This window comes from Anarhichas minor, unplaced genomic scaffold (assembly GCF_050575085.1).
Source record: "Anarhichas minor isolate MPS153535 unplaced genomic scaffold, ASM5057508v1 ptg000028l, whole genome shotgun sequence".
NCBI classification, from domain to species: Eukaryota; Metazoa; Chordata; class Actinopteri; order Perciformes; family Anarhichadidae; genus Anarhichas; species Anarhichas minor.
The window spans coordinates 6,261,766-6,285,423 of NW_027466474.1; the positions used below are offsets into that span (position 1 = coordinate 6,261,766).

At 41.7% G+C, this 23,658-nt stretch overlaps 1 protein-coding gene and 63 non-coding genes across 65 annotated transcripts in view; 63 read left to right on the forward strand and 1 right to left on the reverse strand.

Annotated features, from left to right (window-relative positions):
* Positions 1–23,658, reverse strand: part of fermt3b (FERM domain containing kindlin 3b) — a 55,069-nt gene that overhangs the window by 1,208 nt on the left and 30,203 nt on the right. The window contains exons 1-12 of one of the 2 annotated variants that reach the window (XM_076104025.1): positions 4,583–4,675; positions 4,459–4,495; positions 4,178–4,346; positions 3,582–3,684; positions 3,378–3,485; positions 2,593–2,727; positions 2,280–2,326; positions 1,999–2,123; positions 1,364–1,470; positions 996–1,217; positions 575–699; positions 27–168 (exon numbers count right to left, since the gene is read on the reverse strand). In XM_076104025.1, coding sequence (XP_075960140.1) covers positions 27–168; positions 575–699; positions 996–1,217; positions 1,364–1,470; positions 1,999–2,123; positions 2,280–2,326; positions 2,593–2,727; positions 3,378–3,485; positions 3,582–3,684; positions 4,178–4,320 — 1,257 coding nt within the window. In that variant the 5' untranslated portion in view covers positions 4,321–4,346; positions 4,459–4,495; positions 4,583–4,675. Of the gene's footprint in view, positions 1–26; positions 169–574; positions 700–995; positions 1,218–1,363; positions 1,471–1,998; positions 2,124–2,279; positions 2,327–2,592; positions 2,728–3,377; positions 3,486–3,581; positions 3,685–4,177; positions 4,347–4,458; positions 4,496–4,582; positions 4,676–4,911; positions 5,029–23,658 lie in introns of those variants that run through there. The other variant, XM_076104024.1, reaches the window with a different exon arrangement.
* On the forward strand, positions 5,248–5,319 carry trnaw-cca (transfer RNA tryptophan (anticodon CCA)). Its single transcript has one exon. It is a non-coding gene; the product is annotated as a tRNA-Trp (tRNA).
* On the forward strand, positions 5,498–5,569 carry trnaw-cca (transfer RNA tryptophan (anticodon CCA)). Its single transcript has one exon. It is a non-coding gene; the product is annotated as a tRNA-Trp (tRNA).
* trnaw-cca (transfer RNA tryptophan (anticodon CCA)) lies at positions 5,742–5,813 on the forward strand. The gene has a single exon. It is a non-coding gene; the product is annotated as a tRNA-Trp (tRNA).
* Positions 5,992–6,063, forward strand: trnaw-cca (transfer RNA tryptophan (anticodon CCA)). The gene has a single exon. It is a non-coding gene; the product is annotated as a tRNA-Trp (tRNA).
* On the forward strand, positions 6,237–6,308 carry trnaw-cca (transfer RNA tryptophan (anticodon CCA)). Its single transcript has one exon. It is a non-coding gene; the product is annotated as a tRNA-Trp (tRNA).
* Positions 6,737–6,808, forward strand: trnaw-cca (transfer RNA tryptophan (anticodon CCA)). Its single transcript has one exon. It is a non-coding gene; the product is annotated as a tRNA-Trp (tRNA).
* Positions 6,987–7,058, forward strand: trnaw-cca (transfer RNA tryptophan (anticodon CCA)). The gene has a single exon. It is a non-coding gene; the product is annotated as a tRNA-Trp (tRNA).
* On the forward strand, positions 7,237–7,308 carry trnaw-cca (transfer RNA tryptophan (anticodon CCA)). The gene has a single exon. It is a non-coding gene; the product is annotated as a tRNA-Trp (tRNA).
* Positions 7,737–7,808, forward strand: trnaw-cca (transfer RNA tryptophan (anticodon CCA)). Its single transcript has one exon. It is a non-coding gene; the product is annotated as a tRNA-Trp (tRNA).
* trnaw-cca (transfer RNA tryptophan (anticodon CCA)) lies at positions 7,987–8,058 on the forward strand. The gene has a single exon. It is a non-coding gene; the product is annotated as a tRNA-Trp (tRNA).
* trnaw-cca (transfer RNA tryptophan (anticodon CCA)) lies at positions 8,237–8,308 on the forward strand. The gene has a single exon. It is a non-coding gene; the product is annotated as a tRNA-Trp (tRNA).
* On the forward strand, positions 8,487–8,558 carry trnaw-cca (transfer RNA tryptophan (anticodon CCA)). The gene has a single exon. It is a non-coding gene; the product is annotated as a tRNA-Trp (tRNA).
* trnaw-cca (transfer RNA tryptophan (anticodon CCA)) lies at positions 8,737–8,808 on the forward strand. Its single transcript has one exon. It is a non-coding gene; the product is annotated as a tRNA-Trp (tRNA).
* trnas-cga (transfer RNA serine (anticodon CGA)) lies at positions 8,987–9,058 on the forward strand. Its single transcript has one exon. It is a non-coding gene; the product is annotated as a tRNA-Ser (tRNA).
* trnaw-cca (transfer RNA tryptophan (anticodon CCA)) lies at positions 9,487–9,558 on the forward strand. Its single transcript has one exon. It is a non-coding gene; the product is annotated as a tRNA-Trp (tRNA).
* On the forward strand, positions 9,737–9,808 carry trnaw-cca (transfer RNA tryptophan (anticodon CCA)). Its single transcript has one exon. It is a non-coding gene; the product is annotated as a tRNA-Trp (tRNA).
* On the forward strand, positions 9,987–10,058 carry trnas-cga (transfer RNA serine (anticodon CGA)). Its single transcript has one exon. It is a non-coding gene; the product is annotated as a tRNA-Ser (tRNA).
* Positions 10,487–10,558, forward strand: trnaw-cca (transfer RNA tryptophan (anticodon CCA)). The gene has a single exon. It is a non-coding gene; the product is annotated as a tRNA-Trp (tRNA).
* Positions 10,737–10,808, forward strand: trnaw-cca (transfer RNA tryptophan (anticodon CCA)). The gene has a single exon. It is a non-coding gene; the product is annotated as a tRNA-Trp (tRNA).
* trnas-cga (transfer RNA serine (anticodon CGA)) lies at positions 10,987–11,058 on the forward strand. Its single transcript has one exon. It is a non-coding gene; the product is annotated as a tRNA-Ser (tRNA).
* Positions 11,487–11,558, forward strand: trnaw-cca (transfer RNA tryptophan (anticodon CCA)). Its single transcript has one exon. It is a non-coding gene; the product is annotated as a tRNA-Trp (tRNA).
* Positions 11,737–11,808, forward strand: trnaw-cca (transfer RNA tryptophan (anticodon CCA)). The gene has a single exon. It is a non-coding gene; the product is annotated as a tRNA-Trp (tRNA).
* trnaw-cca (transfer RNA tryptophan (anticodon CCA)) lies at positions 12,237–12,308 on the forward strand. The gene has a single exon. It is a non-coding gene; the product is annotated as a tRNA-Trp (tRNA).
* On the forward strand, positions 12,487–12,558 carry trnaw-cca (transfer RNA tryptophan (anticodon CCA)). Its single transcript has one exon. It is a non-coding gene; the product is annotated as a tRNA-Trp (tRNA).
* trnaw-cca (transfer RNA tryptophan (anticodon CCA)) lies at positions 12,737–12,808 on the forward strand. The gene has a single exon. It is a non-coding gene; the product is annotated as a tRNA-Trp (tRNA).
* Positions 12,978–13,049, forward strand: trnaw-cca (transfer RNA tryptophan (anticodon CCA)). Its single transcript has one exon. It is a non-coding gene; the product is annotated as a tRNA-Trp (tRNA).
* Positions 13,228–13,299, forward strand: trnaw-cca (transfer RNA tryptophan (anticodon CCA)). Its single transcript has one exon. It is a non-coding gene; the product is annotated as a tRNA-Trp (tRNA).
* On the forward strand, positions 13,478–13,549 carry trnaw-cca (transfer RNA tryptophan (anticodon CCA)). The gene has a single exon. It is a non-coding gene; the product is annotated as a tRNA-Trp (tRNA).
* Positions 13,728–13,799, forward strand: trnaw-cca (transfer RNA tryptophan (anticodon CCA)). The gene has a single exon. It is a non-coding gene; the product is annotated as a tRNA-Trp (tRNA).
* Positions 13,978–14,049, forward strand: trnaw-cca (transfer RNA tryptophan (anticodon CCA)). The gene has a single exon. It is a non-coding gene; the product is annotated as a tRNA-Trp (tRNA).
* On the forward strand, positions 14,228–14,299 carry trnaw-cca (transfer RNA tryptophan (anticodon CCA)). The gene has a single exon. It is a non-coding gene; the product is annotated as a tRNA-Trp (tRNA).
* Positions 14,478–14,549, forward strand: trnaw-cca (transfer RNA tryptophan (anticodon CCA)). Its single transcript has one exon. It is a non-coding gene; the product is annotated as a tRNA-Trp (tRNA).
* Positions 14,728–14,799, forward strand: trnaw-cca (transfer RNA tryptophan (anticodon CCA)). The gene has a single exon. It is a non-coding gene; the product is annotated as a tRNA-Trp (tRNA).
* trnaw-cca (transfer RNA tryptophan (anticodon CCA)) lies at positions 14,978–15,049 on the forward strand. The gene has a single exon. It is a non-coding gene; the product is annotated as a tRNA-Trp (tRNA).
* On the forward strand, positions 15,228–15,299 carry trnaw-cca (transfer RNA tryptophan (anticodon CCA)). The gene has a single exon. It is a non-coding gene; the product is annotated as a tRNA-Trp (tRNA).
* trnaw-cca (transfer RNA tryptophan (anticodon CCA)) lies at positions 15,478–15,549 on the forward strand. The gene has a single exon. It is a non-coding gene; the product is annotated as a tRNA-Trp (tRNA).
* Positions 15,728–15,799, forward strand: trnaw-cca (transfer RNA tryptophan (anticodon CCA)). Its single transcript has one exon. It is a non-coding gene; the product is annotated as a tRNA-Trp (tRNA).
* On the forward strand, positions 15,978–16,049 carry trnac-gca (transfer RNA cysteine (anticodon GCA)). Its single transcript has one exon. It is a non-coding gene; the product is annotated as a tRNA-Cys (tRNA).
* Positions 16,228–16,299, forward strand: trnaw-cca (transfer RNA tryptophan (anticodon CCA)). Its single transcript has one exon. It is a non-coding gene; the product is annotated as a tRNA-Trp (tRNA).
* On the forward strand, positions 16,478–16,549 carry trnaw-cca (transfer RNA tryptophan (anticodon CCA)). The gene has a single exon. It is a non-coding gene; the product is annotated as a tRNA-Trp (tRNA).
* On the forward strand, positions 16,728–16,799 carry trnaw-cca (transfer RNA tryptophan (anticodon CCA)). Its single transcript has one exon. It is a non-coding gene; the product is annotated as a tRNA-Trp (tRNA).
* trnaw-cca (transfer RNA tryptophan (anticodon CCA)) lies at positions 16,978–17,049 on the forward strand. Its single transcript has one exon. It is a non-coding gene; the product is annotated as a tRNA-Trp (tRNA).
* Positions 17,228–17,299, forward strand: trnal-caa (transfer RNA leucine (anticodon CAA)). Its single transcript has one exon. It is a non-coding gene; the product is annotated as a tRNA-Leu (tRNA).
* On the forward strand, positions 17,478–17,549 carry trnaw-cca (transfer RNA tryptophan (anticodon CCA)). Its single transcript has one exon. It is a non-coding gene; the product is annotated as a tRNA-Trp (tRNA).
* trnaw-cca (transfer RNA tryptophan (anticodon CCA)) lies at positions 17,978–18,049 on the forward strand. The gene has a single exon. It is a non-coding gene; the product is annotated as a tRNA-Trp (tRNA).
* On the forward strand, positions 18,228–18,299 carry trnaw-cca (transfer RNA tryptophan (anticodon CCA)). Its single transcript has one exon. It is a non-coding gene; the product is annotated as a tRNA-Trp (tRNA).
* Positions 18,478–18,549, forward strand: trnaw-cca (transfer RNA tryptophan (anticodon CCA)). The gene has a single exon. It is a non-coding gene; the product is annotated as a tRNA-Trp (tRNA).
* Positions 18,728–18,799, forward strand: trnaw-cca (transfer RNA tryptophan (anticodon CCA)). The gene has a single exon. It is a non-coding gene; the product is annotated as a tRNA-Trp (tRNA).
* Positions 18,978–19,049, forward strand: trnaw-cca (transfer RNA tryptophan (anticodon CCA)). Its single transcript has one exon. It is a non-coding gene; the product is annotated as a tRNA-Trp (tRNA).
* trnas-cga (transfer RNA serine (anticodon CGA)) lies at positions 19,228–19,299 on the forward strand. Its single transcript has one exon. It is a non-coding gene; the product is annotated as a tRNA-Ser (tRNA).
* trnaw-cca (transfer RNA tryptophan (anticodon CCA)) lies at positions 19,728–19,799 on the forward strand. Its single transcript has one exon. It is a non-coding gene; the product is annotated as a tRNA-Trp (tRNA).
* On the forward strand, positions 19,978–20,049 carry trnaw-cca (transfer RNA tryptophan (anticodon CCA)). The gene has a single exon. It is a non-coding gene; the product is annotated as a tRNA-Trp (tRNA).
* trnas-cga (transfer RNA serine (anticodon CGA)) lies at positions 20,228–20,299 on the forward strand. Its single transcript has one exon. It is a non-coding gene; the product is annotated as a tRNA-Ser (tRNA).
* On the forward strand, positions 20,728–20,799 carry trnaw-cca (transfer RNA tryptophan (anticodon CCA)). The gene has a single exon. It is a non-coding gene; the product is annotated as a tRNA-Trp (tRNA).
* trnaw-cca (transfer RNA tryptophan (anticodon CCA)) lies at positions 20,978–21,049 on the forward strand. The gene has a single exon. It is a non-coding gene; the product is annotated as a tRNA-Trp (tRNA).
* trnas-cga (transfer RNA serine (anticodon CGA)) lies at positions 21,228–21,299 on the forward strand. Its single transcript has one exon. It is a non-coding gene; the product is annotated as a tRNA-Ser (tRNA).
* On the forward strand, positions 21,728–21,799 carry trnaw-cca (transfer RNA tryptophan (anticodon CCA)). Its single transcript has one exon. It is a non-coding gene; the product is annotated as a tRNA-Trp (tRNA).
* On the forward strand, positions 21,978–22,049 carry trnaw-cca (transfer RNA tryptophan (anticodon CCA)). The gene has a single exon. It is a non-coding gene; the product is annotated as a tRNA-Trp (tRNA).
* On the forward strand, positions 22,478–22,549 carry trnaw-cca (transfer RNA tryptophan (anticodon CCA)). Its single transcript has one exon. It is a non-coding gene; the product is annotated as a tRNA-Trp (tRNA).
* trnaw-cca (transfer RNA tryptophan (anticodon CCA)) lies at positions 22,728–22,799 on the forward strand. The gene has a single exon. It is a non-coding gene; the product is annotated as a tRNA-Trp (tRNA).
* Positions 22,978–23,049, forward strand: trnaw-cca (transfer RNA tryptophan (anticodon CCA)). Its single transcript has one exon. It is a non-coding gene; the product is annotated as a tRNA-Trp (tRNA).
* trnaw-cca (transfer RNA tryptophan (anticodon CCA)) lies at positions 23,219–23,290 on the forward strand. The gene has a single exon. It is a non-coding gene; the product is annotated as a tRNA-Trp (tRNA).
* On the forward strand, positions 23,469–23,540 carry trnaw-cca (transfer RNA tryptophan (anticodon CCA)). The gene has a single exon. It is a non-coding gene; the product is annotated as a tRNA-Trp (tRNA).

Here is a 23,658-nt window from a genome sequence, read left to right on the forward strand (position 1 = left end):
CGCTCAGACAGAAGTATTGTTGTCACCTGTCGTATGTCCCAGTTGACGTTCCACTGCTTCATGTTGTTGTAGCGCCAGGTCTTAACCACGTCACCCACGGCCAGGTCGATGCGGATCAGACGGTTGGGAGCAATGCCCAGTACCTCGTCTTTTCGACTGCCCTTAAACCTGTTGGGCAAAAACATCTTCAGCTTCTTTCCTCTAAAGACGAAAGACAAACTTTAATCCTTAAAAACTTTGTGACACTGACTTGAGTGCTTGCTGGATCAGAGTTATGTCTGACTGGGACTTGTCTTGTGGACTGGGACTAGAACAGCTACGATTTTTTGATAGGAACTCAAAACATTTTTTAAAAACAAAATATGTTTTGAGTTCCTTAATTTAATTTCTTAAAACTTAATTTCTGCCTGTGGACTTAAACAGTAATCTCTACATTTATGTTGCGTTAGAGTTACACTAATATTTTAACATTGATCGCTCTAGTTTTCCGTCTTTGCATGTTGACAAAATGGTCCCAAATTAATGCTAGCTGGCATTCAATCATTTCTGAAAAGCTTCAAATTGAACTTCAAACCTGACAACCACGTATGAGAGCCCAAAGTCGGGCAGGGCTTGCCAGATCTGCAGGAAGCGCATCACTGCATCTGTCAGTGAGAGCTGAGCCACGTTCTGGTAGGCGTCCAGGATACGAGGGGTCAGCTGGAGGAGCATATGCACAGGGTAAAAGATCAGACGTAATTATATTTTTGCTGCCTCATGCACAAAGTGGGCAGGAGATTCAGCTGCAGAACTGCTCAATTGTGCAAAATCACTGTGATTAATGATTAAGTTCATTCTAGCTGCAGATTTGGGCCACTGCTGAATGTCACGTTCTGTACTCAGTAAAAGAGAGATTGGTGCGATCGAATAGGTCTGTACTGTAGCTGCCTCCTGATAAATGATTACTACATGTCCTATATGCATTGTTTTGTGTGCCTGTTCCACCTCTGCTGCACCTGTTTGGCTTTGTACTTCTTATGGTAGCGTGGCGACACCAGACTGTGAGTGTTGATGCCTTCATCGTTGGTAGGTGCGTTGCCATGGGAACCGGAGCTGGTCTTTTGCATCGCCAGGAAGGAGCGGATGCTCTGGATCTCATTCTGGAAACTGCTGTCGGCCAGAGTCTTGCCTTTGGAGGCCAGTCGACACCCAGCCATCCACTGAGCATACTGCTGCTCCTGGAGGGCGAGAGACCAACACACAGAGCAGAGAGAGAGAGTAAGACTCGTGAGGTTGTGGTCACCGAGGTGAGATAAAGATAGAGGTATTGAAAGTGAGGTGGTGGAAATGACAGGATGTCACATATCCACACACATGTCCTCACGTTTTCACAGCGCAGATAGAGCTCATTCATGCCCTCAGGCGCTGGTATCAGGAGTCTGATTAAGAACTTCTGTGCCGTCACGTTGACGTCCGGAGCCACCTCACATCCTGTGTGCAGGAAAAATATGACATTTATGGGTTGGACATAGAAACGAAGCAAGACCACTAAGCCAGGCTTCGAGGACGAAGCTTCCATGACAAAGCCTGCTGAGTCACAGTTAATTTTCTCTATTTATGCTGTCAACTGCATTAGTGTTATATTTGTTTTTATTAATGCTTCATTTCCTCTTTGAGCCCAGAATCCAGTGTTCCTTCAGTGGTTTATAGTACTGATCGAGGATTACCAGTGACTTCATTAACTTCTCACAGACTGAGGAGGAAAACAGACTTGAGAGCAGCACTCTCACTTTTTACCATATAAGGAAAGCACTGTTTGTGTGTGTTTATCTTTTCTTGTAAGCATGACATTATACTGTAGCATGTGGCCATTTCTAAGCAGAGATGATACACAATTAACAGGTTGCTGAAATATGACATTGGCCACTAATTCGTACAAACCTATCGATAACTGATGATACATTGGTGAAATAGCACAAAATATCTTAATAATGAAAAGTGTAATAATATATTCAGTACCTTTGAGGTTAATCTGTTGAATGGGCTCTCCGATGCTCTCCTCTTTGCTCTTGAAATAAGAGATGGAGGTATCCTGGAACTTGAACCAGTACTGCTTATATCCCTTCAGAGTCAGCTTCTTTGGCCTGAAACATGCAATCACATTGCTCATGTTATCTACTTAAAATCTTTTTATTTTTCAGAAAGTATGTGCTTTGCTCTTTTTTAACTCATCACATCAAACACAAAAGAGGCCAACATCTGTTATTGATGCCGATGGGTGGTTGGAAAGTGAATGTCACCTGAATATCTTCAGGTAGTCGTTGAGATCCGGTGCGGTCAAGTTTTCCTGGATGAAAGACAAAGAAGTTTCTCAGTGGACTAAAGAGTACTCTTCTCTTGCCTTCTTCTGAAATGTTTTTTTGTGGATTATTTTTGGTTCTTTCTGTATGTTTTGAAAAAAAAAAACATGTAAATGAGAAAAAGTGCTGAAACACTTAGAGTCTGTTTAAATCATTACATAATTTACTTAAATTATTACACATCTCTGACTGTCAAAATATGAGATATTAAAATGATTAAGATTAAGGTAAAACAACATCCAATATGTCTGACCAGCATCTCGGATGCGGAGCTGCTCTCTCCCTCCATCTTGACCTCCAGGGACTGCAGGGCAGACTCCAGGTCGTCCATGGCTGCACTGGAGCTCAGCATCTGGGGCTCCGACTGAGTCACCTTACTGATGTGGTACTACAGGAGTTTGAGTGTCAGAGAGAAGAATATGTACTGGGTGTTAAAGGAGGAAAAACAACTCAATATGTGTGTGATTGTATCATCTGGATACTTTTTAAAATATCAGTTCTAAAAGGAAGTTTATAGCTTAAAGTCTTTAGCCAAAGCAACTGAGTGGGAAACTCATTTCATGTGGTCTGTTAATATCTGTATATAAATATCATACAAGTCTAATTTGAGACCTGTATGATACACAGTATTGTGGCTTAGAATGTAAATGTACCTGTATTTGATCAAATAATGTAGTCTAGATTAGGTGGCATTAAATAAATACATTTAAAGACAAACTGCTTAAGTTTTGATGCTTTTTGACATTTGGTTTGTCAACAACCTTTTTTCAATGCAGAGTTTCTAACCCCGAGATGCACTCATTTAAAGTGTATTAAAATATTTTTGTCAACCTAAATTTAAAATTAGTAATCACATGTCTTTGACAATATTCACATATAAATTTGGTAACATTTTATTTCCTGTAATATGTGACATTTAAAGAGTTTCATGTTTGAGGAAATACCCACTTCCTAAACTTTATTTTTGTAACATGCTGTTTTCAGTGTTTGCATCCCCGTTGACAGATATGTTCCCATGTCAGCAGCAGTGTCTTGTACCTGTAGAGCTCCAAACAACATCATCTCCTCCTCGGTGCAGTCGATGTCCTCTAGCAGGATGGCCCAGCGAGCCTGCTCATACAGCTGGGCCAGACGCACAACATCATACTGCACGGCCGGAGAAAGAAATCAAGAGAGAAATGAAATACCAGACACACATACTGTCTCTATAAAAACAACATGGACACACACACTCACACAAACCTTGGGATCTATATCATAGAAGGAAAAGTATTTAAAGCGAAGCCAGACTCTGTCATTTTCTTGGATTCCCTGCTGCATGAGACAACGGGATGAGTCCAACCACCTGAGAGGAAAAAGAGAATAAGTATATGTTCATGAGTTTAAATGCAATGCACATACACTATATATACTGTATACTGGCCAACCCATGTGAGTGCAGGATGATCTGGTAAAAACTGAAAATGATGTTGAGTAACCCAACTTCAATTATCAAGACCGTGGTAAGTGGTGACAAAAGGAGCACATTTGTCAACAAACAATAGAGTTCCCAGCAATATAGATTAAAAAGCTCTAACCACTGACACAACATGCCTCATGGGTAATTGGTTTGCAAGCTCTCGTTCTTCCTGAGAAGTCTTAATTAGCCAAACAATATGCACCTGTGTGAGCTGGATAGTACAGTGCTCATTCTGACAAAAAGGAGAACTTAGCTGAGATTTTTACTCTGTGGGTGACCACAGCAGAACCTAAACAAGATGATGTTATTATATGTGTATCCACAGACTGTTGTTGATCTTGACATAAAGGAGACGTTCATCATATGTGTGAAGGCATACCTGCCGTTGATGTGTGCCTTGTCCACCACACTGGCCGCGCGGTACTGCTTGGCTATGAACTCGGGGGCGGGGGGAGGCTGGGTGACTGACAGCATCTTGTAGACGGCCTCCATCTGAGGTGAGTCGGCAAAATGAGCAGGCATGCCATTATACAGACAGGGCCGAGATGCTGCAAAGCAAGCGTAGGAGGGTTACAGTCAAATTTTCCAAGGAAGGGATTTTGTAGAGAGTCTGACCTCTCTCATAATTTGTCTCACTTTCTGCTTTAAAATGCACAGTACCTGCTGAAGAAAACAGTCAGATGAAAATGGCTTTTGGGTGTATTTTAAACTTGATTAATCTTCTCCACCAAGCTACCTTTGGATGATTTACAGGTTGACTCTCTGTGTGTATTAAGCATTTTGTGTAGTACTGGTCTCAGACCCCATCATCATCAGAGGCCAAAATGACTCCAGAAATGGCAAATATTGTTACCAAATGTAGTCAATCTGATTTGCTATGCTGACTATACTGAAAGAACGACAGAACATTAGACATTTTATACCGAAGTTTGCAATTAATGGAAAGTTAAAAGACAAAGTTGTAAAAATGGGATTTTTGACTAATAAAACAGTTAATATAATATTTCATCTTGGCAGTTTATTCAAGGATTTGTATTTTTTCTTAGTCTTAAGCCCCCGGTTATAAAATGTGTATGTCAAGTAAGCAGTGTGAATGAAGTGTGATGAGTGTACCCGAGGAAAGGGGCACTTCGGTCAGGTCGTAGATCTCCTCAGCCGAGTCTTTATCTTTCTTCTTCTTTTTCTCCTCGATAGGCCGAAGAAGCGAGAGCTCCTCGGGGTGACGGATATCTGTGTAGGCAACAACGAGAAAATGGCACAAAAGTAATTAGCTTTATTAAACAGACGGACTATGTCTCAGCTTTAATAGTGACAGAAATAGAAAGGTCCTTCTTCAAATTCTAGGTTTTTTATCAAATCTAAAACGGATATTGAATTAACGTCAACATTTTTTGATATTCATCAGTGTCCCCCATCCAGTCTTCACTTTTTTGAGAAAAAGATATCACAGACTCTGTGGCGCAATGGTAGCGCGTCTGACTCCAGATCAGAAGGGTGCGTGTTCAAATCACGTCAGGGTCAATGTTTTGGTTCCTCAACCTTTGTTTAATTTGTGATTCTCTGGTCGGACAAGGTCCTTCGTCAAGTTCTAGGTATTATATCGCCTCGAAAACGGTTATTGAATTGCCGTCTACATTTACTTGATATTCATCAGTGTCCAACATCCAGACTTCAGTTTTTTGGAGAACAGTCTTACACAGACTCTGTGGCGCAATGGTAGCGTGTCTGACTCCAGATCAGAAGGGTACGTGTTCAAATCACGTCAGTGTTTAGGTTTCTCAACCTTTGTTTAATTTGTGATTCTCCGATCGGATAGCGTTCTTCATCAAGTTCTAGATGTTTTATCACCTCGAAAACGTATTCTGAACTGATGTCCACATTTTCTTGATATTCATCAGTGTCCGCCATCCAGTCTTCACTTTTTTGGTAAAAAAGATTTCACAGACTCTGTGGCGCAATGGTAGCGCGTCTGACTCCAGATCAGAAGGGTGCGTGTTCAAGTCATGTCAGGGTCAATGTTTCGGTTCCTCAACCTTTGTTTAATTTGTGATTCTCTGATCGTATAGGGTTCTTCATCAAGTTCTAGATGTTTTATCACCTCGAAAACGTATTCTGAACTGATGTCCACATTTTCTTGATATTCATCAGTGTCCCTCATCCAGTCTTCACTTTTTTGGTAAAAAGTATTTCACAGACTCTGTGGCGCAATGGTAGCGCGTCTGACTCCAGATCAGAAGGGTGCGTGTTCAAATCACGTCAGGGTCAATGTTTCCTCAATCTCTGTTGAATCAGTGATTCTCTGGTCGGACAAGGTTCTTTGTCAAATTCTAGGTATTATATCACCTCGAAAAAGGATATTGAATTGACGTCCACATTTTCTTGATATTCATCAGTGTCCCCCATCCAGTCTTCACTTTTTTGGGAAAAAGCATTTCACAGACTCTGTGGCGCAATGGTAGCGCGTCTGACTCCAGATCAGAAGGGTGCGTGTTCAAATCACGTCAGGGTCAATGTTTCGGTTCCTCAATCTCTGTTGAATCAGTGATTCTCTGGTCGGACAAGGTCCTTCGTCAAGTTCTAGGTATCATATCACCTCGAAAACGGATATTGAATTGATGTCTACATTTACTTGATATTCATCAGTGTCCGCCATCCAGTCTTCACTTTTTTGGTAAAAAAGACTTCACAGACTCTGTGGCGCAATAGTAGCGCGTCTGACCCCAGATTAGAAGGGTGCGTGTTCAAGTCATGTCAGGGTCAATGTTTCGGTTCCTCAACCTTTGTTTAATTTGTGATTCTCCGATCGGATAGGGTTCTTCATCAAGTTCTAGATGTTTTATCACCTCGAAAACGTATTCTGAACTGATGTCCACATTTTCTTGATATTCAACAGTGTCCCTCATCCAGTCTTCACTTTTTTGGGAAAAAGGATTTCACAGACTCTGTGGCGCAATGGTAGCGCGTCTGACTCCAGATCAGAAGGGTGCGTGTTCAAATCACGTCAGGGTCAATGTTTCGGTTCCTCAATCTCTGTTGAATCAATGATTCTATGGTTGGACAAGGTTCTTTGTCAAATTCTAGGTATTATATCCCCTCGAAAACGGATATTGAATTGACGTCCACATTTTCTTGATATTCATCAGTGTCCGCCATCCAGTCTTCACTTTTTTGGTAAAAAAGATTTCACAGACTCTGTGGCGCAATGGTAGCGCGTCTGACTCCAGATCAGAAGGGTGCGTGTTCAAGTCATGTCAGGGTCAATGTTTCGGTTCCTCAACCTTTGTTTAATTTCTGATTCTCTGATCGTATAGGGTTCTTCATCAAGTTCTAGATGTTTTATCACCTCGAAAACGTATTCTGAACTGATGTCCACATTTTCTTGATATTCATCAGTGTCCCCCATCCAGTCTTCACTTTTTTGGGAAAAAGAATTTCACAGACTCTGTGGCGCAATGGTAGCGCGTCTGACTCCAGATCAGAAGGGTGCGTGTTCAAATCACGTCAGGGTCAATGTTTCGGTTCCTCAATCTCTGTTGAATCAGTGATTCTCTGGTCGGACAAGGTCCTTCGTCAAGTTCTAGGTATTATATCACCTCGAAAACGGATATTGAATTGATGTCTACATTTACTTGATATTCATCAGTGTCCGCCATCCAGTCTTCACTTTTTTGGTAAAAACGATTTCACAGACTCTGTGGCGCAATAGTAGCGCGTCTGACCCCAGATTAGAAGGGTGCGTGTTCAAGTCATGTCAGGGTCAATGTTTCGGTTCCTCAACCTTTGTTTAATTTGTGATTCTCCGATCGGATAGGGTTCTTCATCAAGTTCTAGATGTTTTATCACCTCGAAAACGTATTCTGAACTGATGTCCACATTTTCTTGATATTCAACAGTGTCCCTCATCCAGTCTTCACTTCTTTGGTAAAAAGTATTTCACAGACTCTGTGGCGCAATGGTAGCGCGTCTGACTCCAGATCAGAAGGGTGTGTGTTCAAATCACGTCAGGGTCAATGTTTCGGTTCCTCAATCTCTGTTGAATCAATGATTCTCTGGTTGGACAAGGTTCTTTGTCAAATTCTAGGTATTATATCACCTCGAAAACGTATTCTGAACTGATGTCCACATTTTCTTGATATTCAACAGTGTCCCTCATCCAGTCTTCACTTTTTTGGGAAAAAGGATTTCACAGACTCTGTGGCGCAATGGTAGCGCGTCTGACTCCAGATCAGAAGGGTGCGTGTTCAAATCACGTCAGGGTCAATGTTTCGGTTCCTCAATCTCTGTTGAATCAATGATTCTATGGTTGGACAAGGTTCTTTGTCAAATTCTAGGTATTATATCCCCTCGAAAACGGATATTGAATTGACGTCCACATTTTCTTGATATTCATCAGTGTCCCTCATCCAGTCTTCACTTTTTTGGTAAAAAAGATTTCACAGACTCTGTGGCGCAATGGTAGCGCGTCTGACTCCAGATCAGAAGGGTGCGTGTTCAAGTCATGTCAGGGTCAATGTTTCGGTTCCTCAACCTTTGTTTAATTTGTGATTCTCTGATCGTATAGGGTTCTTCATCAAGTTCTAGATGTTTTATCACCTCGAAAACGTATACTGAACTGATGTCCACATTTTCTTGATATTCATCAGTGTCCCTCATCCAGTCTTCACTTTTTTGGTAAAAAGTATTTCACAGACTCTGTGGCGCAATGGTAGCGCGTCTGACTCCAGATCAGAAGGGTGCGTGTTCAAATCACGTCAGGGTCAATGTTTCGGTTCCTCAATCTCTGTTGAATCAGTGATTCTCTGGTCGGACAAGGTCCTTCGTCGAGTTCTAGGTATTATATCACCTCGAAAACGGATATTGAATTGATGTCTACATTTACTTGATATTCATCAGTGTCCGCCATCCAGTCTTTACTTTTTTGGGAAAAAGGATTTCACAGACTCTGTGGCGCAATGGTAGCGCGTCTGACTCCAGATCAGAAGGGTGCGTGTTCAAATCACGTCAGGGTCAATGTTTCGGTTCCTCAATCTCTGTTGAATCAATGATTCTATGGTTGGACAAGGTTCTTTGTCAAATTCTAGGTATTATATCCCCTCGAAAACGGATATTGAATTGACGTCCACATTTTCTTGATATTCATCAGTGTCCGCCATCCAGTCTTCACTTTTTTGGTAAAAAAGATTTCACAGACTCTGTGGCGCAATGGTAGCGCGTCTGACTCGAGATCAGAAGGGTGCGTGTTCAAATCACGTCAGGGTCAATGTTTCAGTTCCTCAATCTCTGTTGAATCAATGATTCTATGGTTGGACAAGGTTCTTTGTCAAATTCTAGGTATTATATCACCTCGAAAATGGATATTGAATTGACGTCCACATTTTCTTGATATTCATCAATGTCCGCCATCCAGTCTTCACTTTTTTGGTAAAAAAGATTTCACAGACTCTGTGGCGCAATGGTAGCACGTCTGACTCCAGATCAGAAGGGTGAGTTTTCAAATCACGTCAGGGTCAATGTTTCGGTTCCTTAATCTCTGCTGAATCAATGATTCTATGGTTGGACAAGGTTCTTTGTCAAATTCTAGGTATTATATCACCTCGAAAACGTATTCTGAACTGATGTCCACATTTTCTTGATATTCAACAGTGTCCCTCATCCAGTCTTCACTTTTTTGGGAAAAAGGATTTCACAGACTCTGTGGCGCAATGGTAGCGCGTCTGACTCCAGATCAGAAGGGTGCGTGTTCAAATCACGTCAGGGTCAATGTTTCGGTTCCTCAATCTCTGTTGAATCAATGATTCTATGGTTGGACAAGGTTCTTTGTCAAATTCTAGGTATTATATCCCCTCGAAAACGGATATTGAATTGACGTCCACATTTTCTTGATATTCATCAGTGTCCGCCATCCAGTCTTCACTTTTTTGGTAAAAAAGATTTCACAGACTCTGTGGCGCAATGGTAGCGCGTCTGACTCCAGATCAGAAGGGTGCGTGTTCAAGTCATGTCAGGGTCAATGTTTCGGTTCCTCAACCTTTGTTTAATTTGTGATTCTCTGATCGTATAGGGTTCTTCATCAAGTTCTAGATGTTTTATCACCTCGAAAACGTATACTGAACTGATGTCCACATTTTCTTGATATTCATCAGTGTCCCTCATCCAGTCTTCACTTTTTTGGTAAAAAGTATTTCACAGACTCTGTGGCGCAATGGTAGCGCGTCTGACTCGAGATCAGAAGGGTGCGTGTTCAAATCACGTCAGGGTCAATGTTTCAGTTCCTCAATCTCTGTTGAATCAATGATTCTATGGTTGGACAAGGTTCTTTGTCAAATTCTAGGTATTATATCACCTCAAAAATGGATATTGAATTGACGTCCACATTTTCTTGATATTCATCAATGTCCGCCATCCAGTCTTCACTTTTTTGGTAAAAAAGATTTCACAGACTCTGTGGCGCAATGGTAGCACGTCTGACTCCAGATCAGAAGGGTGAGTTTTCAAATCACGTCAGGGTCAATGTTTCGGTTCCTCAATCTCTGCTGAATCAATGATTCTATGGTTGGACAAGGTTCTTTGTCAAATTCTAGGTATTATATCACCTCGAAAACGTATTCTGAACTGATGTCCACATTTTCTTGATATTCAACAGTGTCCCTCATCCAGTCTTCACTTTTTTGGGAAAAAGGATTTCACAGACTCTGTGGCGCAATGGTAGCGCGTCTGACTCCAGATCAGAAGGGTGCGTGTTCAAATCACGTCAGGGTCAATGTTTCGGTTCCTCAATCTCTGTTGAATCAATGATTCTATGGTTGGACAAGGTTCTTTGTCAAATTCTAGGTATTATATCCCCTCGAAAACGGATATTGAATTGACGTCCACATTTTCTTGATATTCATCAGTGTCCGCCATCCAGTCTTCAGTTTTTTGGTAAAAAAGATTTCACAGACTCTATGGCGCAATGGTAGCGCGTCTGACTCCAGATCAGAAGGGTGCGTGTTCAAGTCATGTCAGGGTCAATGTTTCGGTTCCTCAACCTTTGTTTAATTTGTGATTCTCTGATCGTATAGGGTTCTTCATCAAGTTCTAGATGTTTTATCACCTCGAAAACGTATACTGAACTGATGTCCACATTTTCTTGATATTCATCAGTGTCCCTCATCCAGTCTTCACTTTTTTGGTAAAAAGTATTTCACAGACTCTGTGGCGCAATGGTAGCGCGTCTGACTCGAGATCAGAAGGGTGCGTGTTCAAATCACGTCAGGGTCAATGTTTCAGTTCCTCAATCTCTGTTGAATCAATGATTCTATGGTTGGACAAGGTTCTTTGTCAAATTCTAGGTATTATATCACCTCAAAAATGGATATTGAATTGACGTCCACATTTTCTTGATATTCATCAATGTCCGCCATCCAGTCTTCACTTTTTTGGTAAAAAAGATTTCACAGACTCTGTGGCGCAATGGTAGCACGTCTGACTCCAGATCAGAAGGGTGAGTTTTCAAATCACGTCAGGGTCAATGTTTCGGTTCCTCAATCTCTGCTGAATCAATGATTCTATGGTTGGACAAGGTTCTTTGTCAAATTCTAGGTATTATATCACCTCGAAAACGTATTCTGAACTGATGTCCACATTTTCTTGATATTCAACAGTGTCCCTCATCCAGTCTTCACTTTTTTGGGAAAAAGTATTTCACAGACTCTGTGGCGCAATGGTAGCGCGTCTGACTCCAGATCAGAAGGGTGTGTGTTCAAATCACGTCAGGGTCAATGTTTCGGTTCCTCAATCTCTGTTGAATCAATGATTCTCTGGTTGGACAAGGTTCTTTGTCAAATTCTAGGTATTACATCACCTCGAAAAAGGATATTGAAATGACGTCCATATTTTCTTGATATTCATCAGTGTCCCCCATCCAGTCTTCACTTTTTTGGGAAAAAGCATTTCACAGACTCTGTGGCGCAATGGTAGCGCGTCTGACTCCAGATCAGAAGGGTGCGTGTTCAAATCACGTCAGGGTCAATGTTTCGGTTCCTCAATCTCTGTTGAATCAGTGATTCTCTGGTCGGACAAGGTCCTTCGTCAAGTTCTAGGTATTATATCACCTCGAAAACGGATATTGAATTGATGTCTACATTTACTTGATATTCATCAGTGTCCGCCATCCAGTCTTCACTTTTTTGGTAAAAAAGATTTCACAGACTCTGTGGCGCAATAGTAGCGCGTCTGACCCCAGATTAGAAGGGTGAGTGTTCAAGTCATGTCAGGGTCAATGTTTCGGTTCCTCAACCTTTGTTTAATTTGTGATTCTCCGATCGGATAGGGTTCTTCATCAAGTTCTAGATATTTTATCACCTCGAAAACGTATTCTGAACTGATGTCCACATTTTCTTGAAATTCAACAGTGTCCCTCATCCAGTCTTCACTTTTTTGGGAAAAAGGATTTCACAGACTCTGTGGCGCAATGGTAGCGCGTCTGACTCCAGATCAGAAGGGTGCGTGTTCAAATCACGTCAGGGTCAATGTTTCGGTTCCTCAATCTCTGTTGAATCAATGATTCTATGGTTGGACAAGGTTCTTTGTGAAATTCTAGGTATTATATCCCCTCGAAAACGGATATTGAATTGACGTCCACATTTTTGTGATATTCATCAGTGTCCGCCATCCAGTCTTCACTTTTTTGGTAAAAAAGATTTCACAGACTCTGTGGCGCAATGGTAGCGCGTCTGACTCCAGATCAGAAGGGTGCGTGTTCAAATCACGTCAGGGTCAATGTTTCGGTTCCTCAACCTTTGTTTAATTTGTGATTCTCTGGTCGGACAAGGTCCTTCGTCAAGTTCTAGGTGTTTTATCACCTCGAAAACGGATATGGAATTGCCGTCTACATTTACTTGATATTCATCAGTGTCCGCCATCCAGTCTTCACTTTTTTGGTAAAAAAGATTTCACAGACTCTGTGGCGCAATGGTAGGGCGTCTGACTCCAGATCAGAAGGGTGCGTGTTCAAGTCATGTCAGGGTCAATGTTTCGGTTCCTCAACATTTGTGATTCTCCGATCGGATAGCATCCTTCATCAAGTTCTAGATGTTTTATCACCTCGAAAACGTATTCTGAACTGATGTCCACATTTTCTTGATATTCAACAGTGTCCCTCATCCAGTCTTCACTTTTTTGGGAAAAAGGATTTCACAGACTCTGTGGCGCAATGGTAGCGCGTCTGACTCCAGATCAGAAGGGTGCGTGTTCAAATCACGTCAGGGTCAATGTTTCGGTTCATCAATCTCTGTTGAATCAATGATTCTATGGTTGGACAAGGTTCTTTGTCAAATTCTAGGTATTATATCCCCTCGAAAACAGATATTGAATTGACGTCCACATTTTCTTGATATTCATCAGTGTCCGCCATCCAGTCTTCACTTTTTTGGTAAAAAAGATTTCACAGACTCTGTGGCGCAATGGTAGCGCGTCTGACTCCAGATCAGAAGGGTGCGTGTTCAAATCACGTCAGGGTCAATGTTTCGGTTCCTCAACCTTTGTTTAATTTGTGATTCTCTGATCGTATAGGGTTCTTCATCAAGTTCTAGATGTTTTATCACCTCGAAAACGTATACTGAACTGATGTCCACATTTTCTTGATATTCATCAGTGTCCCTCATCCAGTCTTCACTTTTTTGGTAAAAAGTATTTCACAGACTCTGTGGCGCAATGGTAGCGCGTCTGACTCCAGATCAGAAGGGTGTGTGTTCAAATCACGTCAGGGTCAATGTTTCGGTTCCTCAATCTCTGTTGAATCAATGATTCTCTGGTTGGACAAGGTTCTTTGTCAAATTCTAGGTATTATATCCCCTCGAAAACGGATATTGAATTGACGTCCACATTTTCTTGATATTCATCAGTGTCCGCCATCCAGTCTTCACTTTTTTGGTAAAAAAGATTTCACAGACTCTGTGGCGCAATGGTAGCGCGTCTGACTCCAGATCAGAAGGGTGCGTGTTCAAGTCATGTCAGGGTCAATGTTTCGGTTCCTCAACCTTTGTTTAATTTGTGATTCTCCGATCGGATAGGGTTCTTCATCAAGTTCTAGATGTTTTATCACCTCGAAAACGTATTCTGAACTGATGTCCACATTTTCTTGATATTCATCAGTGTCCCTCATCCAGTCTTCACTTTTTTGGTAAAAAGGATTTCACAGACTCTGTGGCGCAATGGTAGCGGGTCTGACTCCAGATCAGAAGGGTGCGTGTTCAAATCACGTCAGGGTCAATATTTTGGTTCCTCAATCTCTGTTGAATCAGTGATTCTCTGGTCGGACAAGGTTCTTCGTCAAATTCTAGGTATTATATCACCTCGAAAACAGATATTGAATTGACGTCCACATTTTCTTGATATTCAACAGTGTCCCTCATCCAGTCTTCACTTTTTTGGGAAAAAGGATTTCACAGACTCTGTGGCGCAATGGTAGCGTGTCTGACTCCAGATCAGAAGGGTGCGTGTTCAAATCACGTCAGGGTCAATGTTTCGGTTCCTCAATCTCTGTTGAATCAATGATTCTATGGTTGGACAAGGTTCTTTGTCAAATTCTAGGTATTATATCACCTCGAAAACGGATATTGAATTGACGTCCACATTTTCTTGATATTCATCAGTGTCCGCCATCCAGTCTTCACTTTTTTGGTAAAAAAGATTTCACAGACTCTGTGGCGCAATGGTAGCGCGTCTGACTCCAGATCAGAAGGGTGCGTGTTCAAGTCATGTCAGGGTCAATGTTTCGGTTCCTCAACCTTTGTTTAATTTGTGATTCTCTGATCGGACAGCGTTCTTCATCAAGTTCTAGATGTTTTATCACCTCGAAAACGTATTCTGAACTGATGTCCACATTTTCTTGATATTCATCAGTGTCCCTCATCCAGTCTTCACTTTTTTGGTAAAAAGGATTTCACAGACTCTGTGGCGCAATGGTAGCGCGTCTGACTCCAGATCAGAAGGGTGCGTGTTCAAATCACGTCAGTGTCAATGTTTCGGTTCCTCAATCTCTGTTGAATCAATGATTCTATGGTTGGACAAGGTTCTTTGTCAAATTCTAGGTATTATATCCCCTCGAAAACAGATATTGAATTGACGTCCAAATTTTCTTGATATTCATCAGTGTCCCTCATCCAGTCTTCACTTTTTTGGTAAAAAGGATTTCACAGACTCTGTGGCGCAATGGTAGTGCGTCTGACTCCAGATCAGAAGGGTGCGTGTTCAAATCACGTCAGGGTCAGTGTTTCTGATACTCAACCTTTGTTTAATTTGTGATTCTCTGGTCGGACAAGGTCCTTTGTCAAGTTCTAGGTGTTTTATCACCTCGAAAACGGATATGGAATTGCCGTCTACATTTACTTGATATTCATCAGTGTCCGCCATCCAGTCTTCACTTTTTTGGTAAAAAAGATTGCAAAGATTCTGTGGCGCAATGGTAGCGCGTCTGACTCCAGATCAGAAGGGTGCGTGTTCAAATCACGTCAGGGTCAATGTTTCGGTTCCTCTATCTCTGTTGAATCAATGATTCTCTGGTTGGACAAGGTTCTCTGTCAAATTCTAGGTATTATATCACCTCGAAAACGGATATTGAATTGACGTCCACATTTTCTTGATATTCATCAGTGTCCCCCATCCAGTCTTCACTTTTTTTGGAAAAAGGATTTCACAGACTCTGTGGCGCAATGGTAGCGCGTCTGACTCCAGATCAGAAGGGTGCGTGTTCAAATCACGTCAGGGTCAATGTTTTGGTTCCTCAATCTCTGTTGAATCAGTGATTCTCTGGTCGGACAAGGTTCTTTGTCAAATTCTAGGTATTATATCACCTCGAAAACGGATGTTGAATTGACGTCCACATTTTCTTGATTTTCATCAGTATCCCCCATCCAGTCTTCACTTTTTTGGAAAAAAGGATTTCACAGACTCTGTGGCGCAATGGTAGCGCGTCTGACTCCAGATCAGAAGGGTGCGTGTTCAAATCACGTCAGGGTCAATGTTTCGGTTCCTCAATCTCTGTTGAATCAATGATTCTATGGTTGGACAAGGTTCTTTGTCAAGTTCTAGATGTTTTATCACCTCGAAAACGTATTCTGAACTGATGTCCACATTTTCTTGATATTCATCAGTGTCCCTCATCCAGTCTTCACTTTTTTGGTAAAAAGTATTTCACAGACTCTGTGGCGCAATGGTAGCGCGTCTGACTGCAGATCAGAAGGGTGCGTGTTCAAATCACGTCAGGGTCAATGTTTCGGTTCCTCAATCTCTGTTGAATCAGTGATTCTCTGGTCGGACAAGGTCCTTCGTCAAGTTCTAGGTATTATATCAACTCGAAAACGGATATTGAATTGATGTCTACATTTACTTGATATTCATCAGTGTCCGCCATCCAGTCTTCACTTTTTTGGTAAAAAAGATTTCACAGACTCTGTGGTGCAATGGTAGCGCGTCTGACTCCAGATCAGAAGGGTGCGTGTTCAAGTCATGTCAGGGTCAATGTTTCGGTTCCTCAACCTTTGTTTAATTTGTGATTCTCCGATCGGATAGGGTTCTTCATCAAGTTCTAGATGTTTTATCACCTCGAAAACGTATTCTGAACTGATGTCCACATTTTCTTGATATTCATCAGTGTCCCTCATCCAGTCTTCACTTTTTTGGTAAAAAGGATTTCACAGACTCTGTGGCGCAATGGTAGCGGGTCTGACTCCAGATCAGAAGGGTGCGTGTTCAAATCACGTCAGGGTCAATATTTTGGTTCCTCAATCTCTGTTGAATCAGTGATTCTCTGGTCGGACAAGGTTCTTCGTCAAATTCTAGGTATTATATCACCTCGAAAACAGATATTGAATTGACGTCCACATTTTCTTGATATTCAACAGTGTCCCTCATCCAGTCTTCACTTTTTTGGGAAAAAGGATTTCACAGACTCTGTGGCGCAATGGTAGCGTGTCTGACTCCAGATCAGAAGGGTGCGTGTTCAAATCACGTCAGGGTCAATGTTTCGGTTCCTCAATCTCTGTTGAATCAATGATTCTATGGTTGGACAAGGTTCTTTGTCAAATTCTAGGTATTATATCACCTCGAAAACGGATATTGAATTGACGTCCACATTTTCTTGATATTCATCAGTGTCCGCCATCCAGTCTTCACTTTTTTGGTAAAAAAGATTTCACAGACTCTGTGGCGCAATGGTAGCGCGTCTGACTCCAGATCAGAAGGGTGCGTGTTCAAGTCATGTCAGGGTCAATGTTTCGGTTCCTCAACCTTTGTTTAATTTGTGATTCTCTGATCGGACAGCGTTCTTCATCAAGTTCTAGATGTTTTATCACCTCGAAAACGTATTCTGAACTGATGTCCACATTTTCTTGATATTCATCAGTGTCCCTCATCCAGTCTTCACTTTTTTGGTAAAAAGGATTTCACAGACTCTGTGGCGCAATGGTAGCGCGTCTGACTCAAGATCAGAAGGGTGCGTGTTCAAATCACGTCAGTGTCAATGTTTAGGTTCCTCAATCTCTGTTGAATCAATGATTCTATGGTTGGACAAGGTTCTTTGTCAAATTCTAGGTATTATATCCCCTCGAAAACAGATATTGAATTGACGTCCAAATTTTCTTGATATTCATCAGTGTCCCTCATCCAGTCTTCACTTTTTTGGTAAAAAGGATTTCACAGACTCTGTGGCGCAATGGTAGTGCGTCTGACTCCAGATCAGAAGGGTGCGTGTTCAAATCACGTCAGGGTCAGTGTTTCTGATACTCAACCTTTGTTTAATTTGTGATTCTCTGGTCGGACAAGGTCCTTTGTCAAGTTCTAGGTGTTTTATCACCTCGAAAACGGATATGGAATTGCCGTCTACATTTACTTGATATTCATCAGTGTCCGCCATCCAGTCTTCACTTTTTTGGTAAAAACGATTTCACAGACTCTGTGGCGCAATAGTAGCGCGTCTGACCCCAGATTAGAAGGGTGCGTGTTCAAGTCATGTCAGGGTCAATGTTTCGGTTCCTCAACCTTTGTTTAATTTGTGATTCTCCGATCGGATAGGGTTCTTCATCAAGTTCTAGATGTTTTATCACCTCGAAAACGTATTCTGAACTGATGTCCACATTTTCTTGATATTCAACAGTGTCCCTCATCCAGTCTTCACTTCTTTGGTAAAAAGTATTTCACAGACTCTGTGGCGCAATGGTAGCGCGTCTGACTCCAGATCAGAAGGGTGTGTGTTCAAATCACGTCAGGGTCAATGTTTCGGTTCCTCAATCTCTGTTGAATCAATGATTCTCTGGTTGGACAAGGTTCTTTGTCAAATTCTAGGTATTATATCACCTCGAAAACGTATTCTGAACTGATGTCCACATTTTCTTGATATTCAACAGTGTCCCTCATCCAGTCTTCACTTTTTTGGGAAAAAGGATTTCACAGACTCTGTGGCGCAATGGTAGCGCGTCTGACTCCAGATCAGAAGGGTGCGTGTTCAAATCACGTCAGGGTCAATGTTTCGGTTCCTCAATCTCTGTTGAATCAATGATTCTATGGTTGGACAAGGTTCTTTGTCAAATTCTAGGTATTATATCCCCTCGAAAACGGATATTGAATTGACGTCCACATTTTCTTGATATTCATCAGTGTCCCTCATCCAGTCTTCACTTTTTTGGTAAAAAAGATTTCACAGACTCTGTGGCGCAATGGTAGCGCGTCTGACTCCAGATCAGAAGGGTGCGTGTTCAAGTCATGTCAGGGTCAATGTTTCGGTTCCTCAACCTTTGTTTAATTTGTGATTCTCTGATCGTATAGGGTTCTTCATCAAGTTCTAGATGTTTTATCACCTCGAAAACGTATACTGAACTGATGTCCACATTTTCTTGATATTCATCAGTGTCCCTCATCCAGTCTTCACTTTTTTGGTAAAAAGTATTTCACAGACTCTGTGGCGCAATGGTAGCGCGTCTGACTCCAGATCAGAAGGGTGCGTGTTCAAATCACGTCAGGGTCAATGTTTCGGTTCCTCAATCTCTGTTGAATCAGTGATTCTCTGGTCGGACAAGGTCCTTCGTCGAGTTCTAGGTATTATATCACCTCGAAAACGGATATTGAATTGATGTCTACATTTACTTGATATTCATCAGTGTCCGCCATCCAGTCTTTACTTTTTTGGGAAAAAGGATTTCACAGACTCTGTGGCGCAATGGTAGCGCGTCTGACTCCAGATCAGAAGGGTGCGTGTTCAAATCACGTCAGGGTCAATGTTTCGGTTCCTCAATCTCTGTTGAATCAATGATTCTATGGTTGGACAAGGTTCTTTGTCAAATTCTAGGTATTATATCCCCTCGAAAACGGATATTGAATTGACGTCCACATTTTCTTGATATTCATCAGTGTCCGCCATCCAGTCTTCACTTTTTTGGTAAAAAAGATTTCACAGACTCTGTGGCGCAATGGTAGCGCGTCTGACTCGAGATCAGAAGGGTGCGTGTTCAAATCACGTCAGGGTCAATGTTTCAGTTCCTCAATCTCTGTTGAATCAATGATTCTATGGTTGGACAAGGTTCTTTGTCAAATTCTAGGTATTATATCACCTCGAAAATGGATATTGAATTGACGTCCACATTTTCTTGATATTCATCAATGTCCGCCATCCAGTCTTCACTTTTTTGGTAAAAAAGATTTCACAGACTCTGTGGCGCAATGGTAGCACGTCTGACTCCAGATCAGAAGGGTGAGTTTTCAAATCACGTCAGGGTCAATGTTTCGGTTCCTTAATCTCTGCTGAATCAATGATTCTATGGTTGGACAAGGTTCTTTGTCAAATTCTAGGTATTATATCACCTCGAAAACGTATTCTGAACTGATGTCCACATTTTCTTGATATTCAACAGTGTCCCTCATCCAGTCTTCACTTTTTTGGGAAAAAGGATTTCACAGACTCTGTGGCGCAATGGTAGCGCGTCTGACTCCAGATCAGAAGGGTGCGTGTTCAAATCACGTCAGGGTCAATGTTTCGGTTCCTCAATCTCTGTTGAATCAATGATTCTATGGTTGGACAAGGTTCTTTGTCAAATTCTAGGTATTATATCCCCTCGAAAACGGATATTGAATTGACGTCCACATTTTCTTGATATTCATCAGTGTCCGCCATCCAGTCTTCACTTTTTTGGTAAAAAAGATTTCACAGACTCTGTGGCGCAATGGTAGCGCGTCTGACTCCAGATCAGAAGGGTGCGTGTTCAAGTCATGTCAGGGTCAATGTTTCGGTTCCTCAACCTTTGTTTAATTTGTGATTCTCTGATCGTATAGGGTTCTTCATCAAGTTCTAGATGTTTTATCACCTCGAAAACGTATACTGAACTGATGTCCACATTTTCTTGATATTCATCAGTGTCCCTCATCCAGTCTTCACTTTTTTGGTAAAAAGTATTTCACAGACTCTGTGGCGCAATGGTAGCGCGTCTGACTCGAGATCAGAAGGGTGCGTGTTCAAATCACGTCAGGGTCAATGTTTCAGTTCCTCAATCTCTGTTGAATCAATGATTCTATGGTTGGACAAGGTTCTTTGTCAAATTCTAGGTATTATATCACCTCAAAAATGGATATTGAATTGACGTCCACATTTTCTTGATATTCATCAATGTCCGCCATCCAGTCTTCACTTTTTTGGTAAAAAAGATTTCACAGACTCTGTGGCGCAATGGTAGCACGTCTGACTCCAGATCAGAAGGGTGAGTTTTCAAATCACGTCAGGGTCAATGTTTCGGTTCCTCAATCTCTGCTGAATCAATGATTCTATGGTTGGACAAGGTTCTTTGTCAAATTCTAGGTATTATATCACCTCGAAAACGTATTCTGAACTGATGTCCACATTTTCTTGATATTCAACAGTGTCCCTCATCCAGTCTTCACTTTTTTGGGAAAAAGGATTTCACAGACTCTGTGGCGCAATGGTAGCGCGTCTGACTCCAGATCAGAAGGGTGCGTGTTCAAATCACGTCAGGGTCAATGTTTCGGTTCCTCAATCTCTGTTGAATCAATGATTCTATGGTTGGACAAGGTTCTTTGTCAAATTCTAGGTATTATATCCCCTCGAAAACGGATATTGAATTGACGTCCACATTTTCTTGATATTCATCAGTGTCCGCCATCCAGTCTTCAGTTTTTTGGTAAAAAAGATTTCACAGACTCTATGGCGCAATGGTAGCGCGTCTGACTCCAGATCAGAAGGGTGCGTGTTCAAGTCATGTCAGGGTCAATGTTTCGGTTCCTCAACCTTTGTTTAATTTGTGATTCTCTGATCGTATAGGGTTCTTCATCAAGTTCTAGATGTTTTATCACCTCGAAAACGTATACTGAACTGATGTCCACATTTTCTTGATATTCATCAGTGTCCCTCATCCAGTCTTCACTTTTTTGGTAAAAAGTATTTCACAGACTCTGTGGCGCAATGGTAGCGCGTCTGACTCGAGATCAGAAGGGTGCGTGTTCAAATCACGTCAGGGTCAATGTTTCAGTTCCTCAATCTCTGTTGAATCAATGATTCTATGGTTGGACAAGGTTCTTTGTCAAATTCTAGGTATTATATCACCTCAAAAATGGATATTGAATTGACGTCCACATTTTCTTGATATTCATCAATGTCCGCCATCCAGTCTTCACTTTTTTGGTAAAAAAGATTTCACAGACTCTGTGGCGCAATGGTAGCACGTCTGACTCCAGATCAGAAGGGTGAGTTTTCAAATCACGTCAGGGTCAATGTTTCGGTTCCTCAATCTCTGCTGAATCAATGATTCTATGGTTGGACAAGGTTCTTTGTCAAATTCTAGGTATTATATCACCTCGAAAACGTATTCTGAACTGATGTCCACATTTTCTTGATATTCAACAGTGTCCCTCATCCAGTCTTCACTTTTTTGGGAAAAAGTATTTCACAGACTCTGTGGCGCAATGGTAGCGCGTCTGACTCCAGATCAGAAGGGTGTGTGTTCAAATCACGTCAGGGTCAATGTTTCGGTTCCTCAATCTCTGTTGAATCAATGATTCTCTGGTTGGACAAGGTTCTTTGTCAAATTCTAGGTATTACATCACCTCGAAAAAGGATATTGAAATGACGTCCATATTTTCTTGATATTCATCAGTGTCCCCCATCCAGTCTTCACTTTTTTGGGAAAAAGCATTTCACAGACTCTGTGGCGCAATGGTAGCGCGTCTGACTCCAGATCAGAAGGGTGCGTGTTCAAATCACGTCAGGGTCAATGTTTCGGTTCCTCAATCTCTGTTGAATCAGTGATTCTCTGGTCGGACAAGGTCCTTCGTCAAGTTCTAGGTATTATATCACCTCGAAAACGGATATTGAATTGATGTCTACATTTACTTGATATTCATCAGTGTCCGCCATCCAGTCTTCACTTTTTTGGTAAAAAAGATTTCACAGACTCTGTGGCGCAATAGTAGCGCGTCTGACCCCAGATTAGAAGGGTGAGTGTTCAAGTCATGTCAGGGTCAATGTTTCGGTTCCTCAACCTTTGTTTAATTTGTGATTCTCCGATCGGATAGGGTTCTTCATCAAGTTCTAGATATTTTATCACCTCGAAAACGTATTCTGAACTGATGTCCACATTTTCTTGAAATTCAACAGTGTCCCTCATCCAGTCTTCACTTTTTTGGGAAAAAGGATTTCACAGACTCTGTGGCGCAATGGTAGCGCGTCTGACTCCAGATCAGAAGGGTGCGTGTTCAAATCACGTCAGGGTCAATGTTTCGGTTCCTCAATCTCTGTTGAATCAATGATTCTATGGTTGGACAAGGTTCTTTGTGAAATTCTAGGTATTATATCCCCTCGAAAACGGATATTGAATTGACGTCCACATTTTTGTGATATTCATCAGTGTCCGCCATCCAGTCTTCACTTTTTTGGTAAAAAAGATTTCACAGACTCTGTGGCGCAATGGTAGCGCGTCTGACTCCAGATCAGAAGGGTGCGTGTTCAAATCACGTCAGGGTCAATGTTTCGGTTCCTCAACCTTTGTTTAATTTGTGATTCTCTGGTCGGACAAGGTCCTTCGTCAAGTTCTAGGTGTTTTATCACCTCGAAAACGGATATGGAATTGCCGTCTACATTTACTTGATATTCATCAGTGTCCGCCATCCAGTCTTCACTTTTTTGGTAAAAAAGATTTCACAGACTCTGTGGCGCAATGGTAGGGCGTCTGACTCCAGATCAGAAGGGTGCGTGTTCAAGTCATGTCAGGGTCAATGTTTCGGTTCCTCAACATTTGTGATTCTCCGATCGGATAGCATCCTTCATCAAGTTCTAGATGTTTTATCACCTCGAAAACGTATTCTGAACTGATGTCCACATTTTCTTGATATTCAACAGTGTCCCTCATCCAGTCTTCACTTTTTTGGGAAAAAGGATTTCACAGACTCTGTGGCGCAATGGTAGCGCGTCTGACTCCAGATCAGAAGGGTGCGTGTTCAAATCACGTCAGGGTCAATGTTTCGGTTCATCAATCTCTGTTGAATCAATGATTCTATGGTTGGACAAGGTTCTTTGTCAAATTCTAGGTATTATATCCCCTCGAAAACAGATATTGAATTGACGTCCACATTTTCTTGATATTCATCAGTGTCCGCCATCCAGTCTTCACTTTTTTGGTAAAAAAGATTTCACAGACTCTGTGGCGCAATGGTAGCGCGTCTGACTCCAGATCAGAAGGGTGCGTGTTCAAATCACGTCAGGGTCAATGTTTCGGTTCCTCAACCTTTGTTTAATTTGTGATTCTCTGATCGTATAGGGTTCTTCATCAAGTTCTAGATGTTTTATCACCTCGAAAACGTATACTGAACTGATGTCCACATTTT